Source organism: Physcomitrium patens, chromosome 17 (assembly GCF_059467195.1).
Source record: "Physcomitrium patens ecotype Gransden chromosome 17, ASM5946719v1, whole genome shotgun sequence".
NCBI classification, from domain to species: Eukaryota; Viridiplantae; Streptophyta; class Bryopsida; order Funariales; family Funariaceae; genus Physcomitrium; species Physcomitrium patens.
This window is the reverse complement of record NC_143426.1, coordinates 9,389,713-9,407,213: the sequence shown is the minus strand read 5'-3', so window position 1 is coordinate 9,407,213 and position 17,501 is coordinate 9,389,713. Positions and strand designations below refer to the sequence as shown.

Sequence of the window (17,501 nt, the reverse complement as noted above, 5' to 3'; positions counted from 1 at the left end):
TACCTCAATTATACCACCACAAGGTAAAGTTTACAAATGATTAAAGTTTAAAAGGTAGTAACCTCTTGCTCACATTGAATAATCTAACAACAATATACAAAATAGTGCATGTGATTGTCAAATGCAAACAATTCCTCTTGCTCAAGATATGATATTACACACACAAGATGCATGAATGGTAGCATGTGAATCCACTATTTTGGACATATTCCAATCTATGAATACTCACAACGTCTGCAACTTAGTGTCACAAACAAGCTTGTAACAACCACGCTTATGTCATGCAAAGAACAACCCTTGAAACTGAAAAGACTAATAATTCTACATATGCCACACAACCTTGCAAAAACTGTGCACAATAGATGGAGATCAATATATAATACATTTCAAAATGCACTAGTATTGGTTAGTAAGACATGTGGAACAAGCACCCATAAAACTAGGTTAGGCAGGAATAGGTGGAGTTCACAAAAGTGGGCCTTGCTTTTATTCCTCCAAGCAAGTAAAGGCCCAACATAAATTTTTTATTTTTCTCTACACTTTGCAATGCATGTCAATGTTGTCCCACTTTTTTCTCAATGCCATATTCATTAACTTCTCCATGTGTGGTTGAGAGATGATTTGGCATGTAAATTTGCTTTTATTATAAAAGCATTAAAGTTTGCATTATTGAGGTTCTTGCAAAGAACATAGAAACATTGAGTATGACTATTAATTCTTGTTTAAAGAGGGTTTTGAAGAGACTTTAATAGACTTATTTTTTGTGATGTAAAAATTAAATATATTGAAAGAAAAGAGAAGCAAATGTCCTACACTTACAAGAAATTTTTAAAAGTTATTGCTTCCAAGAATACTAAACAACTTTTCACTACAACAAGTTTGTTTGTAAATCAAGAAAAAGTTGATTGTCATGAGTAAAATACAAAATAATAGCTATGGATTCTATAAAGAATAATTATTTTTTCAATTTATTTTTTATAACTTTTATCTTGCAAGAATAGGGTAATTTTAAAATAAACAAATTTGCTGTATCATCAACTTCTACATATAAGGTGAACAAAGTACAAAAATTGCCAAGACGTAATGACCAGTGATGTATGTGTGCAACAAGTTGTTTATCTTTACATGTGCATCCCTTTCTACATTAAAGAAGTGTACTACCCTAAATCAAGTTGACTCAAGCACACAATTTTCATATCTTCTATTGATTATAATTATTTATTTATTTATTTCAGAGATTTTTAAAATTACAATAAAACCCTCTCTATGCACAATAGTAAATCATAAATAAAAGAGCAACCATAAAGAATTGTGACTATTAAGTATGGATTTGTATTGTTTGATTTGATTGAAGCATCAATAGTAAGAGAAACTCCCAAAGTGTTCGAAGGACTCAACAAAGAAATGTTAGAAGGACTCTACAAAGAAAGGGCACTCGAATGATCAGATTCGGTTGGAAACAAACACAACTGCATCATTCTTCTCCATCATTGTGAAAAACGTTAAGGATATTCAATGTCACAAATCACAATGCCTCAATACTCGACTGCCAGGCTCAGTCTCAGAGTCAAGATTTGCTTCAAACTGTAGCACCAAATTATGGTTAAATACCACCACCACACTCTCTTCTGTAACAGAAACCTAACAAAGCACAGAGCCATCTCGAAGGAGAAGGAACTAGTGTGGGTAGATAGCCCCATGGCAAAACTCAGACTCTGTCAGACTAGGAGTAGAAATTCTTGACTCTTTTTTATAAAAAAAACAAAACAATAAAACAATGCAACAAAACAACATGCGGAAGGGAAAGCAAGCCAAGACCTTGCACGGATAAACGACGAGAATCGGCACAAGAATTCGAAGCAATGGCATGCAAACCTGTCAGTAACAGAAAGAATCAAAGACTCCACACATTATTTACCATCACAAAACTTGTTCATGAGGATGTGGTATGTTTGTGTCTATGTTTGTGTGTATGTGTGTGTGTGTAAGTGTGTGTTGCGAAGTGTGTCACAGAAGCGGAGAAGAGACGATGGCGATGGCGATGGTGCGGAGGTGAGGATAACAACGCCCAACAACAGAGCGCAGAGAATAGTTGGAGTGCCTGCTTGACTGGGCGAATGGGAAAAAAGGCGATGCGAGATGCCACCCCACCGTCTGTGGAGGTTTCCAGGATTCCGGCGAGCCCTGACTGACGAGGCCACAAATCCGCTCACCTTTTGCAAGAATCGGTCAAGGGTGGCCTTGTGTGCTTGCATCGCTCTCGGCAGCTTCTGTTTCGCTCTGCTTGCTCGATTTTGGTCACCTGAGGTGTGAGATGAGGTGCTTGGGTTTTTAGCCTACTCTTCTTCACCGCGGTGGTTTCCAGAGCTGGTGTCGCGAGAGCGTGGGTTTTTTGCTCTGGTTGTGGCGGTATGGTTTAGTGCACCGGGCGATGGAGCTTGCGTAGTCGAATTCGAGGTACAGTCTTAGTTTCTTTTTTCTGTGGTTTTCTTTTTTTCCTTTTCTTGCTCGCCGGTTGCAGTGACTCGATCCCTTGTTTGCCATGGCTGGAAATGCTGCTCATGGGGTCTTTACTCCCTTCTGTGACTTTGGATTGAATCCTAGTAGGACAATTGGTTTGTTCTTAAACCCAGTTGGGTTCTGTTCCAAGACGCTTCCTGTGTTGTTCTGGTGTAGAGTTTTCCAATGATCGTGCTTCTGTTTGTTTGTTTGTTTGTTTGCTTGTTTGTTTTTATTTATGTCTTTTTCCTCCCTCTCTCCCTCTCTCTGTGACTGACTCAAATGGTTAGGGACTCCCATGATTCATGCCGTTGGATCTCACTGAGCTAGGTCTGACGGCGGAACTCTTAGCAATGGCGTTTTAAAATGTTGATTCTAGCTCGGGGTGCGCATACAGCTTCGAGCAGAAGAGAGATCGAAGCCTGTGGGCTGTGGGTTTGTTATCTTTATTAGTTGGGTGTCTCAATTAACGCTGTGACAGTCCGTTACCTCTCTGCCAGTTCCAGACTTCTTCTGCTGCAGTGGTCAGAGTTGTACCTGATGATGGCTATCCATTGCTGGAGTATCCTTGAAATGGCTGCGGATTTTTTGTTCTTTTTTTGATTATTCATTTCTTTGCGTGCGGGAAATGAATGCAAAAGAATCACGTTGAGAATGACCATCTTCCAAATTTGGCTTGAAGTTCAGCAGGTGGTCGTACTCTGTCAGCTCGTCTTCCTTCTCGGTGAGCTCTTACTGTCGAGACTGGCCTGTGTTTGTTCCGGGTGATGTTGCAGCCCGTAGTCTTCTCCCTGGTCAGGTTGAGGGAACCCTACATCTCTGTTTATAAGTAACCGAACCACTTGTGGAATATCATAATGTATGTAATTTCTCCATCCTCGATCAATTCATCCGCTTGTGGTGACTGCCCCGATGTCATAAGGGCAAACTCGAGCAGGAGCTTTTTCTGCACAGCTTTTTTTGCCATTTCGAACTCTTAGATCACTGCATCACCATCTTAGTCCTCGGTAATTTTTCGGCCGTCTCCAATCACTAAGTCCCCATCTTCGGCTTCTTCTTCGCCGTGATCATTGAAGCTCATTCTCTGTGATTCTCTCCAGATGGCCCTGCCTGGTCTCCAGCTCGAGACTTCTGCTGCGCCCTTCTCTTTCCCTGTAACTCCATCACGATTGGTAATGTAGTTTGACCACATGGAAAAGGCCACGAGTTATAATCTTCAGCAGAGGGAGGATGCAGGACTCTGGAAGGAGCTGCTCCGAACAGCTCGGCAAGGGACGACGAATAAGTCATTCTTTGTTGTAGATGTTGTGGGGAGCTGTCTCCACACTGCCATGTTCTGCAAGCTTGTAAGTCATCTCATTCTTCAATGTTTCACTCCTAGTCGCTCGTACTTAGGTAGATGAGATTATCATGTGTATGTTTTAAAAATTCCATCCTTCCTGCAAATGACTGAGCGAGTCCTTTTTGTTCTAGGAATTGCCGACCGTGTTTTTGGACCACCACATCAAAAGTCTCAAAGAAAAACTCACTCTCCAAGGCCCGGATGGGCACCGATGGCCAGCGATGCTAGGGATGACATTAGATTCCAAGACTTGCATAATGCAAGGCTGGCAAGAAGTTGCAGCTGATTACAACCTTGAGGTGAAGGACCAGGTTGTATTCTTTTTATTGAATGATTCACATTTCATGATTCAAGTGTTTGACGATGAGAACAACGTCAAGTTGAGAGTGTTACCTTCAACTGACAGAGAGGCCCAATCCAATGGTGATTTCAGTAAAGCCAGATCTAAACAACTAACAAGGGAGCTTGCAGAGAAAGCAAAAACGGACGTCCGAGCTTCGGCGCAGGAAGAAGGTGCGTCGTCTCCTGTGAATTAAGACCTAAGATTCCAGTCATGTTCAGCAACGAAAGTCGAAAGTGATAGACAACTAATGAAAGTGGATGAAGACTCTGCAGATTTACCCTTATTGCGACATTCCACAGTTGATGGAAATGAGGTTCTTCATATTCCCGACAGCAGTGAGGACGAAGAGCATGTGCCTTCGCAACATAGAAATTTGGATGATGGAGGAAAAGTAAATGCAGTTTCTCCAATCGCCACAAGCGTCTTAAAGATACGGCCAGAAAAAAATCATACTAGATGTAACAGCGAAGTCACGAAGGTTGACGCGGAGGATCGGACCGGAACGACACCAGAGGACATGGATCTACAAATACTTGTGCCGTTACGTGAACCTGCCGAAATGGAGCTCCGGAAGAATTTGCGAAGAATATCGGGTGTTGATGATGACGACGACAATGATAATGATGTTCAGAATGAAAGAAACAGCAGCATTATTGAGAATCTCACAGGCAATCAAGCAACAAGGAGGAGTATACCCGTTTCAAGTGAACCTTCTAGTTCGGAGCTGGTCATTACAAGATCCAGATCCAGAAAGCTCCAACGAAAAACCGGGGGCTACAAAGATGATAACGATCTTTATACTTCAAGCACCGTGAGGAAGTTGGGGTGTGAGGAGCAAGTGTTCAATGGCGAAAAGGCAGACTCTGGGTGTAATAGGGAAAAGCGGCTTACGCAGAGACGCTCTTTAGGCATGAAGAAGATGCTCGAGATGCCTCCTGTGAGAGCAGTGAAAGAACCTTCAAGCAATTTAGATTTGGGAACTTCAGAAGTCATGCTACAGGAAAATGTTGAGTCAAGAGTTATACACCCGGCTGCGCCACGAACGCTCAGAGAGTTACGGAGAAAAACTCTTGCAAAATCCAGAAACAATGGGAAGGTTTCTGAAGATAGCGGAGAGAAGAAAGCGGCAAATGTTGACCCGCCAGAGGATGTGGTGAAACCTGTGTACAAGAGACCGAAACCTATGAAGATCGGCGGGATGGCTCCCCCCAAAGAACCGCCAATTCTTTATATATCAAAAAGACGACCGGTCACAGATAAAGAAAGGCAGCAAGCCCTCATCACTGCGCAGGAGTTTGCCAACATGTCCAAGAACAAGCATTATGTGATGCAGTTGAAAAAGACACAAGTCTACTGCGGTTTCCACTTGGTAAGCATCGACCTATACAATGGGAAATCCTTACAATCTCTATAATGCATTCCGGGCAGTACTCGATTTAAGCCTAATGCAAACAATCTCGTGAAAATGTGACAGAAAGTACCTAAAGAAATGGTAGATGCGCTGCAGCTTCCTCTGAAGACTATGGAACTCATGTTATGCGACTCTACCGGACGAAAGTGGCTGGTTGAATGGATGGGTGCTCACCCCAAGCATCCTGGCATTAACAGCAAGGGTTGGACACGGTTTGTGCTGGAGCATCACCTCGAGGAAGGCGATTGTTGCGTCTTTGACCTCCCAGATCCGTGGGTTTCCAACATTTCAGTTCAGATCTTCCCCGTTGTACCTTTGGTTGAGTCAAGTGAGAATGGATGGCGGGATCACTATATCTTTGCGCAGCAGGGTGTGCAGAAAGAGATGGGATCACCGTCAGGCCGTTCCCCAGCCCAAAATTATGCCTCTCACGCGCAAGCCTGGGCGAACAGCACATAGCAATCACGACTGCTGTCTCGAAGATGTATTCTAGCTTGACAAGCTACTTCATACGGAGAAGGCAATTGGAAATGCCGTTTTTCAACTTGCAACCATAATCAGGAGCTGTATGTTTGGAACTTAATGCTTGCAGGTCATAGTCACCGAGGGGACCTTAACGGCTTGACAAACTGCAAGTATCGAAACTTCGAAGTCCTTGAAATGAACCTGAAAAGAGCCTAAGAAACAGTTCATTCACCTAATGCAAGACTTTGGATAGCAAAGACATACTAACAAAGCATGTGCTCCAAAGCAGCACATGCTTCCATTCCAGAGGATTGCAGTTCAAGGAATGCAGCAAAGAAGAAGGAATCCAGGTAAGACGTTGAAACAACAAACTGGGTTTACAAGACGTGATCAACCCCATGTATAAGGTCATGTAGAAGGTGCCGGCACAAGTTGCTTCCATGAAAGCGTTCTTATCGCTCATAACTGTTTTAAAGCTAATGCTCCATCAGTTTCATGGCCACCACGATGTTGTAAGCACCCCCATACCCCCACACCCCAACCTCCACAAATGTTGGATTGCAAAATGCTAACATTTCCTTAGTGTTAAAATATAGCTTCCTAAATTAGTTTCCAAAGTGCGCAGCCTAAATTGAAGTTTTTATTTTTTTTATTTTTTGTTCTTTAAAATTGTTTCAACAAGAATCTGTTTTTGTGGATTGTATGTATAGTCAAGTAGTATGTTTAGAGAGGGAAAGCCAAAATGAAGAAAGACAATTTGCACCTATTTGTTTAGGTTTCAATTTTTGAAAGGTATCTCCAAAGGTCTAATTTTGTAATTGAATATTTATTAAAGATCTTATAGCCAAGTTAAGAATGATATTGGGTTGATGTACCATAGAAGTGAAATTAATTAAGTAGACATTGCATTATAAGCACCAATTATAGCATTATTTCAATATATATATATATATATACATTTAAATGAGTACTTATAAGATATTGTTGAAGATATAAATATAAAAAATATTTATGAAACAATGTACTTATGTCTCATTGAAGAAGAGAGAATTATTTTAAAAAATATATAGATACAAGATAGATAAGAATTAAAATAATTATTGTTACATATAAAATATAAATAAAGAATCTTGAATTAAGATTAGAATACATAAATGGTGATAATAAGCTTAAAGATGGCCTTATTTTTGGTCAAGTATATTAATTATTGAAAAGGCTTTTTATAAGCTTTCTAAAAAAATTGTATTTTTATCCATGATTTAAACTATTAAAAAATATTTTTTTATTTTTTATATAATACTCTTAGTTTTATTTTATTTTGATTTAATGTCACGGATATATTATACAAAAGACCAAAGAAGAAGTTGAATATATGAATTTTATCAAAAGAACCAATAAGAACTTGATTAAACCAGATGAGTATAAGATCACCACCAAGAGAAGTAAGTTAGAATTCCAATAGGTGTGTTGTCAAGACTAATGATTTCTTTAGCCTTGACTCTAATATGTACTAAGTATTAAGAAGCTTCTTCAGCAATTTCCATATTGCTTAAAGATGAAACAACCTAGAGAAGCTTCTAAAGAAATTCTCAATTGCTTAAAGATGAAGCAATTCTATGAAGCTTTTTGAACAACTTCCATATTCTTCCTAGAACTTCCTAAAATCTATTTAGAATATTTTGAAAACCTTCTAGAATTTTCTAAAATATTTTAAGAATCTTTCTAAAATCTTATATTAGAATATTTTAAGACTCTTGTAGAACCTCTTATTAAAATATTTTTAGAATCTTCTAAAACATTTTAAAACTTAATATAATGTTTTAAAAATATTTTAAGAATATTTTTTTTGGATGTTTGTAACACTTGAAACAAATATATATATATATATATATATATTCTTTTAAATTAATAATTATACGAATTAATTTACAAAATTATCTTACTAAAAAAAATTGAATCTTCTAAAAATGTGTTTTTAAAGTTGATATTAAAATCAAATACAAAATAAACCAAAATAATCTATGAACTTTAAAATTTCACTATCAACATGATTGAAATTAGAGCTTGAACAACATTGAAAATGGTTGTAAATTTGCATTCACAGTAGTATTTTATAAAAAGATTTATATATTTTTTATTTATAATAAATAAATAAACAAGTACCGTGCTTAGTTAGAGTAAATTTTCTAAAAATGCAGTTCATATATGTATATATACACACATACATACATAATACACCCACACTTATAACACATAGATTTTCAGGAAAAGAATAGGAGCTAGAGTAGTGCACACGAGAGCCACACTTGCCATCAATTTCCACGATGGAAACCCCGATAATCCAGCCGAAGCCCTGCGTCTCGCTATCTACGAATTGCGAGACTTCCACGGAAGCAAAACCCTAAAGCAGACTGGGTCGCGGTGGGAAAAGTGAGCGAGCGAGGGAGGGAGATCGTGAAGTGAAGTGAAATGAAAGGAGTGAGGCAGGGCAGTACTTACTCACTGGCTGACATTCTGCTACAGTATAGTTTCATGAGGAGGAGTTGTTGTTGTTGTTGTTTTCTCTATCTTTTCGGAGCAGTCTTATTTCCTACCTAACTGTAGGAAGTAAAGGAAAGGAAAGAATGCATGCATGAATACCTGACTTTCCCCTTCGTCTTGGACTTTCCACTCTCTTGTGGGGTTTGCGGTGGTGATGTGTAGGTGTTTTTAGATTAGGAGTCGCGAATTCCATTCATTTTGGTATCTGTGTAGAGTTTACGGATTGCCTGCGGGCGCGCAAGCTGGGGTTCCCATTTCATGGAGTAAATTCGACGTTGTCGAGATTAGGGGTGGTGGGAGGACGGTTCGCAGAGTTTGAAGGAATTTGCGTTGCTGGGTGGAAGAGGGTTGGCGCGACAGAGTGACAGAGTGAACCTATTATCGTTAGTATGATTTTCGGAACTGGTCATCAGGGCTGGCAAGGATTTGAGCATTTTTTTTTGTCTAGTGTGAGGCGTTAAACAATTGATCGTAACTGGTGAAGGGGATATTCCGTTGGAGCCAGTTGAGGACATTTTTGTTGGGAGTTGTGTGCGTCGCTCGCGATTTCTTCAATCAACTTTTTTCTCTCGTAATTGCTATCAAGAAAGCGGTTGCGATTTTCTTTGACTTTGTTTGATTCTCTGATTGCATTTTCTCCACTCCTTGGATTTGCCTTGGGGTGGTGGCAGTGTGCCCTAATTAGTGCATTGTTGCCGATGGGTGAGTTCATTTGATCTCTTTTTCTTGCATTGGTGAGATATAGAGGCCCGACGGTTATCATGGCACGGGCTTCGGGACGTTATGTAATGACTGGTGATAAAGATGGAGATTACCGTATGGTTGTTGAATTTGAGGATGATTTAATGCCAGACCAAGTGCTTCGAAAAGACGGGTATTATTTGGGGGAGCGCACGAAAAGTGCCATGATTGTTGCCCTGCAACTTAAGTCAGAACAACCACCCCATTCACCAGAGTTTCCAGAACATAAGGAGGAAGAAGACAAAGCTGACGTCAATGTAGTTAATGTAGGCATCGCAAAAGTTGAAGATATGCGTACTAACGAGCCGCAAAGCTCGACGGAATCTCTCAAGCCACCTACTCCAGGGTCTTCCTCAACACAGGCAGCTATGGGTTTTTTAACGAAAGAGCCTGGAACGTCTCAACCAGTGGGATGGGGTCAGCCGGAGGGGCATGATTTCAAGGGAAAGGCTGCGAGAGCAGTGGGTCGTGCACCCATCGGTCATCTTAGACGTGATAGCAGCGATGATGAGGTCGAAGTTGAGATCGTGGAAGTCGATGCGTACACGATCGTAGACGATGAAAATAATAAACCAGTATCACTTTGTGACGTGCCGCTGGAATTTGAGGGGCGATCGACGAAGGACTTCGCCAGCACTAGTACCGAGGTGTATTTGCATGGCAAGAGTGGGGGCGAGTATATTATGCGCTCCATTCGAGCGTGGAAGTTGGCATTCCCTGGTAATGGGACTTTTAATATTTTAGTTAAGATCAACACGCAGAAGGGTGATACGAATTGGTGAGTTCTCGATTCCTTATTATCTCTTTTCTCGTTCAGTTTACTCTCTCGGCCCTTGGTGTGCTTGTCTTCCTCTTGAAGAGTAAAGCTTAAATGATAAATTACTATTTTGTCTGGCGTCTTCTATCCGATCATGTAATGAGTTAAGCTTAGCAATCATTACTTGAATTGCGATTCAGTCGTGCAGACACTTCAGTGTTGTTGAATAGGCACGATTACTCTTTATACGACTACATTGAGCTTTGGAGTCGCACAGTTTCCCCGAAATTATTCTCCTGTTCCAAAACCATGTGAAGCCTTTTCTTAGTGCTTCCTTATTATACCCCCAGTTGAGACGTGAATATTTGTCCTATGTTTTATAGGGTGAAGCTCGGGAAACCTCAGTTTGGCTACAAGGAAACAGCGGAGAGCGTCTTCTGTATAGCTAAGTTCCTCGCCCTCCTGAAAGAAGAGCCACACGCAAGTGGAGACTTAGTGGGGAAGCGTCTTGATGAATGGTATTGTCTCCGCGATGAATTCATGGATTGGACTGCAACATCGTGAAATAAGCTTTTCCTTAAGTGACTTATAAGCATTCTAAATGTATTCCTTCATACCAATTCTGCAGCGTTAGATTTTTGCCATTCGATTTCATTGTCTGCCATATCTATGACATTCAACTATTTGCGCAGGGATGTTCCTAAAGCGACTATATATGGTCACCTTAGTAAGCGGTTCGCAGTGGTTGAGCAGTATATCAATCTGGATTCTGGACTGAAGGATTCGGATGTGAGTGTTGATCTCAAAGTACACTCTGCCGATTCTGGTGTTTCTGTTTTGGTAGGGTACAGAAACCGTGTACATTGCTTTTATTTTGCTAATATACATATACACACATATTCAGCTTGTGCAGGCTCTTAGTACTTTCAGATCAGTAGTCTTCAAAGATAAAGCAGCAAACTCTGGAAAGCGAATGCTTTCGGATGACAGTTCTGATGAAGACGGCAATCTACGTGTGAAAAGACATAAGAAGGATTTTGGAAACACTGTTGATAATAATGAGGTCGGGAAGCCAGAAGATGAAATTATGCACGACTCGGGTGATGAGGTAAACTTTGTGGAGGATGAAAAAGACGTTGAAATTGACGAAGCCTCTGAAGAATTAGGAGATTCGTTGTGCATTATTTGTGATGACGGAGGTGAATTGCTGTGCTGCGATGGTCCCTGTATGCGGTCGTTTCACGCCATTAGAGACCCCCAGCATAATTGCGAAACGCTTAAACTTACCAAATCTGCCATTGCGGTATGTGGAGGTTTATTACTATCACTATTTCTATTTTTGCTATCATTATGTTTAGATTCCGCATCTACTTTCTATCATAAACATTCAAGCTGAATGTACCTGTGTCTCAAGTCCTTATCATGTTGTAGTCACTCAATCACATCGGTTGTGCAGAAAATGGTTGGTCAATGGCTTTGCAAAAATTGCGTGTATAAAAAGCACCAATGTTACGTTTGTGGGGAGCTTGGTGATTCTGATGAGGATTTGGGAGTTAAAAGAGAGGTAAACCAAACAATCTGTTTCTTAACAAGTTGATTACTGTAATGCATCAGAACAAACCCGATGCTAACGTAGGACTGATTCTCTGAATTTAATGTCATGCAGGTTTTTGTGTGTGATGTCGCGTGTTGCGGTAAATTTTATCATCCTACGTGTGTTGCAAACGAAATTGCACTTACTGAGGATGATAGAAAATTACTTGCAACGAACATACAAGCTGGAGTAGAATCCTTTGCTTGTCCTCTGCACAGATGTAAAAAATGTGGTAAAGGTGAAGATTCGACGGAAGAGTCTCTTTTACTTGCTAGGTGCAGACGCTGCCCTGCAACATGGCATAAAAAATGCTTGCCAAGGTGTGTTCCAACTCGGCTAACTTGATAGCTTCTCTTGCTCTTTAGAAGGAACAATTTATGTAGGATTATTTTTTGTATCAGATTGTTCGTGCGGCCAGTATTTTTACCTTGTGGAATTTTTTCATGTCGCTGTGTTCAACATTGCTTAGTGGAATACGTTTTGCGGAGGAGACGGACGACAAGCATCCTGAAGTACGAGCCTGGGCATTTGGAGATGTCTATAAGCGGTTCATTATCTACTGCACGTGAGTGACACATTTTCTCGATGACTTTCGTGAGTGGGACACTGACAGTGGTAACAACGGTAATAATCAGCTTCCCATTTGTCACTATTCACCAGGACCTAATGAGGTGGTTTCTAAATCCTATACACTTCGCTCTATTTACAGGAAACATAAAATCATGAAAGATTTAGGCACGCCTAAACGGAACCACGTTAAGTTCCCAAGAGTCCTTGAGCGCCCTGGGGATCCTGAGGTGTTCAAACAACTCAAATCGAAAGTCGCCGCTGAAGCTAATGTGTCACCCAGCTTAGAGGCCAAAGCGTCTTCTTCTTTAAAGCCTATACTGGTAGATAAAAGTGCAAAAAAGAAACATTCTGGTGTTGAACTGCTTGCCAAGGAAAAAAGGCCTGAGGAAATTCGTGAACTTCCCTTGGCTTCACCACCAAGGTTAAGCATATCTGCAGATATGTTGAAGAAGTCTGAAGATGCTGCAAAGAGGTACAGTCCATTTCTCTTTCTTGTTCGTGAGGTGCGTTAATCTTTTGTGTTGGATTCTGTAAGGAAGTTGCCAACTCGCTACAACTCTTGATTTGATTTTAAATTTAGACTTCAAGTGTTCTGTTTTTGTTTTCCTTGTGGCACAGGGTTGTTTTAGGAGTTATTGCCGAGTCCGCGCAAAAGGTGACGGATCAATCCGTAAAGCTCAAGCTCGCACTTCCTAGTATTTATAGGGAGAGAAGAGGTTTTAGTTTTATGAAGCAGGGTCATAAGGATTCGATTTTGAAGGTAATATTCTTGCACTTTAAAATTTTCAGTTAGATTTGTAATAGTCATATGTGGAATGGTAGAGTGATCATGTATGGTACACTAGCACCAAAGCATGGCGCTTTTTCTGTTTTACCTTAGTCTGTCATATATGTTAGGCTTTCCCTTATATCTGTTTGGTCTGTTGGGTTAGAGATTAGTTCCACACTTTGTTGGAGGATGCTAAAGCTAAAGAAAAGCAGTGGATTTGGGTTGAAGTTAGAGTTTTGTCTTGGCTCTGGGAATTAGTGCATAAGTTGGTCCCACAGCAGTCGTCAGTCTTAACTTCTTGGATGAGGTGGAATGGGAAAAATTCATAGCAGTTTGGTTTAAATAATGACTGATTACATGCGTGCTTGCAATTGTGTATCAGGCCGCAAGGATTGTTTTAGAGAAGTTACGAAGCAAAAAAATAACAGTGGAGGAGGCAAAGGCCATGTGTAATCCAAGTAATATTAACAGAATTGAATTGGAAGAGGTAATGCTCGTCTTTACACCGAAACACCATGTTACCTTCTGCTTTGTGTATAACTCTTGTGGATACAGCTCTTGCAAATTTTACTTGAACCTCACTATATATCTCATCTTGGAGTCATTTCTTATGAATTCCACTTAATTTTTTGTTTTGGAGATATCTCTTTCTTTGGAGACATTTAACAAAAGGAAAATTTTGACAAATGGAAGAGCTTGTTAATGTCTTTTGTTTTGTTTTGCTTTTCTTTTTTCCTTTTTTTTTGTTTTTTTTCCTTCATCCAAATATAGAAATCGCGTTGAATACAAAAAGAATACACCTCAGTCTGGAGGTATTTCTTGTAAACTCAATGGTTAGTGGGGCTGTATGCGGAGGAGAATGAATTGGAATTTAAAAAAGAAAAGAAAACATGCGGCCGTCTCCTTCTGGGTCCTTGTTGATGCTGCTTTTTGGCAATAGTTTTTTGAAGTTGAGGATCTTGCGGTGATCCTTCTCGCAACAAGATTTAAAATATTTCTTAGAGAATTAATTCCTTCTTTTGAGGAAGTTGTTTCTTTTGGTTATTTCAGACATGTGACGCTCGCCTTATTTATAGTATTATCTAGCCATTTTCTCTGATTCATTTTCCTCCTTTAAAGTCTCTTATTATTATCCCTCCTTGAAACATCTCTTGTAAATTTTAGTTATTATTTTCTTATTTTGAAAATTATTTGTTATGACAAGAACTCAAGTTAATATTTTAACTGATAAAATATATTTTGGTCCATGAAAGGGCTCATTTATATCCTTTGTTTATTTCTTTGTTGTTTTTTTTCCATGCAAAACTTGTCCATTCTTATTATACAGATGTCTCGCACATCTATAAGTGTGTTAGATTCATTGTCTAAGTTGAGTTCGCTGAGGTCTGGATTCTTCACAGGATTATTTAAAAACTTTTCTCGCGCCTACTCTTTATGGGGACCGATATGTATCTTATGGGCGACACTTCACTAAACTTGAGAAGCTTAGAAAGGTATGGATCAATTTATGTGGCATCTGTTAACGTATGTCAATTTTCTCGTCAATTTTCTCGCCAATTTTCTCGCCAATTTTCTCGCCAATCTCTGTACCTCAATTTCACGATGATCTTTTGGTTTACTAGGTGGTGCGAAGACTTCATCCGTTAATTTGGGACCACGATACGGTATTTGCTAAGCCATATCTCTGTAGTGTTACCGAACGATTTTTGCGTCTTTTGATGATAGACTGCAATCTTCACTTTCTCACTCATGCCGGCAGGAATCTGAAGCTTTTTGCTTAAGTGAAAGAACTTCTATTATTGAAGCGGTTTCTTGTATTTTCGACATGTATTTAATTTCCGCGTGTTTGATACCTTCAGTTTGGGAGCGCCTAGCTTACGTATGGGTTTGTGGCACGTTTTACTGAACCATTCTTATTGTTGCCTCACGTGTTTATTGATGTCTAGATTGTGGATTTTAGCTGTGGAGATAATTCTTTTTCCCGGCTGCTGCACAATGCTCTTTCAGATGCTGGAAAGACTCATTTGAAGTTCAAGAACTTCGACATCTTTCCACCAAAAGTAAGGCCATTTTTTTCAGTACAGAGAAATTGACCTATTTGCGGCGATTAACAGGTTTAAGGACTTTACAAATTGCAATTATAAGCTTTCCGTAACATTCTGATTAACTTATGCATTGTCACCTGTTTAGGATACGTTTGAATTCGAGCGGAAGGACTGGTTCGACACCAAAGCTACTGAATTTGGATCTGGTGAAAATCTGGTAGGGCTGCGAACTAGTCAATTCTCAGTTACATCGAATGGTCACGTTGTATTAACTCATACAATACTTACTTTGTGGGTGTTGCATGTGTCTAATTCTATGATTTTATCCCATTTGTTATTAGAATTAGTTTAGCTAGTTCGAATCTGACGCTTTTCACTCTGCATGGTGTTCATTAAAACACCAGTGGTTTATACGTAGTATTTCTAAAATCATATCTTGGACATAAGTTGTCTCTTGTTCTTTGGTGGTCTAACAGGTTATAGGTTTAAACCCTCCATTTCCTTTTGCGGAGAAGTTTGTGGCTCACGCTTTGATGATGCAACCCAGACTACTTGTCCTTATCACTCCTCCATTGAAGAATAAGTAAGTTTTTTCAGTTCTTCGGAATTGGCAGTCTTCCTCGTCCCAAGCTTTCATCAAGAACAAACCCTTACCTGAAAGTAGTTTAATCTCTATTTCTTCGTCAGTTCTCGTTGTGAGTGCCCTTCGACGCATGTTTTTCAAGCTCTGTTTCTCATGCAGAATGGAGCATCGAGGCTACAACTGTTTGGAGGATGATCATTTACTTTTGGATGACAATGTAAGCCTATCTTGCATTTAGTGCATTTCAACCATGCTGTTAGCTGCGCTCAATTTTCAGCTCGAGTAACTGATATGAGTAGGCTGATTTCGTGTCCTGCGATGCGCAGTCGTTCTATGTACCTGGTAGCCTGCATGATCAGCATATGGAGAGCTTGCAGCAGGTTAATGCTGTGGTCCCGCATTTTTGTATCTACGTCCACAAGAAGTTTTTCAGGGCCTATGTTCCACGAAAAGAGTTGCTGCTGTCACCCACCCCTAGCCAGCCAATTCGTGTGAATGAGAAGCCTGTAAAGCCTCTCCAATCATCGAAACCGACTTCCAGTCTCTTTATCGAAAACCCTGGCCTTGCTAGACCGGTTTCGTATCGCGCTCAACCTAATCCATCCCCAAATCCTAGATCTTCTGAAAAAATAACACGAAGGAGCCCACAGACTCGTGACCCAAGACTCGCAAGTCGGCAGCCTCAGCACGTACCAAGAAGGGAACACAGGTCACCGACTTTTGATCCGCGCGTTAGAGATACATTCTCTCCAATTGGTAATTTACCGAATAGCAGAAGCTCAAGGTGGGGTCAACCGCTACTGCCAACGCCAACGCCACCTCCTCCGCCACCTCCACCTCAACTGCATCCATATGCTCATCGTCCTTCCCAGTTCCTACCTCACCCGTATGAACATCAAGCTTATAACCCTGAACAACCCTACCTTTTCCCTACATCACAACTTTCTTCCTCGGTTCCCTATCCACATCATTTTCAGAATACGCATTCGTTTCGGCAGCAGAGTTCCCAGCACTTCCACCCAGGCCAACAATCTCGAAGGGATCCTCATTACCAACATGGAACGACCTCTGAGAGGGAGGATAGTAACATTGGAGGATGGATCGATTAACGACCCGTGATCTTATGGATGATGAGCATGGACTGAAGGCATGGGGAGTATGTTTTGGGATGCTTCTTGGATAAGGTATTGGTTTACTGAGTTGGGGTTTAAGGTGAGTTCCCGAGGTCTCTGACATGGTGGGTCCTCATGCTTCCCCTTCGGAACTAGATGCACTTGAGGTCCTGCCTTTTAATCTCACTTGATTTAGATCGTCTTTACAGATGTACTCTGGAGTTGTATTCTATCAGTGAAAAAACATTTCACGTTTCTGACTTCTAGTTATACACTCAAGTACGGCAATGCCTTTTGAGGATGTGAAGTGGTTTTGACATACTAGTCTTAAGCAGGCATGCTTGGGAGCTATTTAGGACTTTGGAGATACTTGTTTCAAGATTGATTAAGGTTTGTCGTGCTCTTAATAACTTTCCGATGATTTTACCAACTATCAAGCCATTTATGGGGTTCGTAATCTTGATGCTGAGTTGTTTTTTATTTTTTAAATTAAAAATCAAGACTTAGTTTAATTTGATTTTTAAAAAGTTTTATCAACCTATTGGTGAGCGTGTATGAATAGGGTTTGGGTAGTGGAATACTTATTCTTTTTACTTTTGGAGACATAAAAGCTATTGGTATGTGATATTTTTTTGTTGAATTATTTATAATGATTATGGGATGAATGTGGGGGAATGTTGAATATACCCATGCTTTTACTAAATAGATTCATCCTTGAAAAGCATTATT

At 40.1% G+C, this 17,501-nt stretch overlaps 2 protein-coding genes across 7 annotated transcripts; both read left to right on the top strand.

Moving 5' to 3' along the window:
• The first annotated feature begins 2,137 nt into the window (after positions 1-2,137).
• LOC112294814 (uncharacterized) lies at positions 2,138-6,919 on the top strand. Of its 6 annotated transcripts, none has more exons than XM_024545689.3 (6): positions 2,282-2,457; positions 3,000-3,223; positions 3,600-3,845; positions 3,973-4,354; positions 4,457-5,553; positions 5,659-6,919. In XM_024545689.3, the coding sequence occupies exons 3-6, from the start codon at positions 3,690-3,692 to the stop codon at positions 6,052-6,054; spliced, it is 2,031 nt and encodes a 676-aa protein (XP_024401457.1). In that variant the 5' UTR covers positions 2,282-2,457; positions 3,000-3,223; positions 3,600-3,689; the 3' UTR covers positions 6,055-6,919. The 6 variants fall into 6 exon arrangements, with proteins under 6 accessions (XP_090099830.1, XP_024401454.1, XP_024401457.1 ...); XM_073540482.2 differs by having other exon boundaries at positions 2,283-2,457; positions 4,448-5,553; XM_024545688.3 differs by having other exon boundaries at positions 2,319-2,457; positions 3,190-3,223; positions 4,448-5,553.
• A 1,651-nt stretch (positions 6,920-8,570) lies between these two features.
• On the top strand, positions 8,571-17,213 carry LOC112294546 (protein ENHANCED DOWNY MILDEW 2). Its single transcript, XM_024545102.3, has 17 exons — positions 8,571-10,120; positions 10,483-10,617; positions 10,792-10,888; positions 11,004-11,402; positions 11,556-11,663; positions 11,766-12,013; positions 12,163-12,258; positions 12,403-12,735; positions 12,882-13,023; positions 13,415-13,519; positions 14,433-14,525; positions 14,655-14,696; positions 14,979-15,092; positions 15,223-15,294; positions 15,554-15,660; positions 15,820-15,877; positions 15,987-17,213. The coding sequence occupies exons 1-17, from the start codon at positions 9,363-9,365 to the stop codon at positions 16,767-16,769; spliced, it is 3,690 nt and encodes a 1,229-aa protein (XP_024400870.1). The 5' UTR covers positions 8,571-9,362; the 3' UTR covers positions 16,770-17,213.
• Positions 17,214-17,501: the final 288 nt, after the last annotated feature.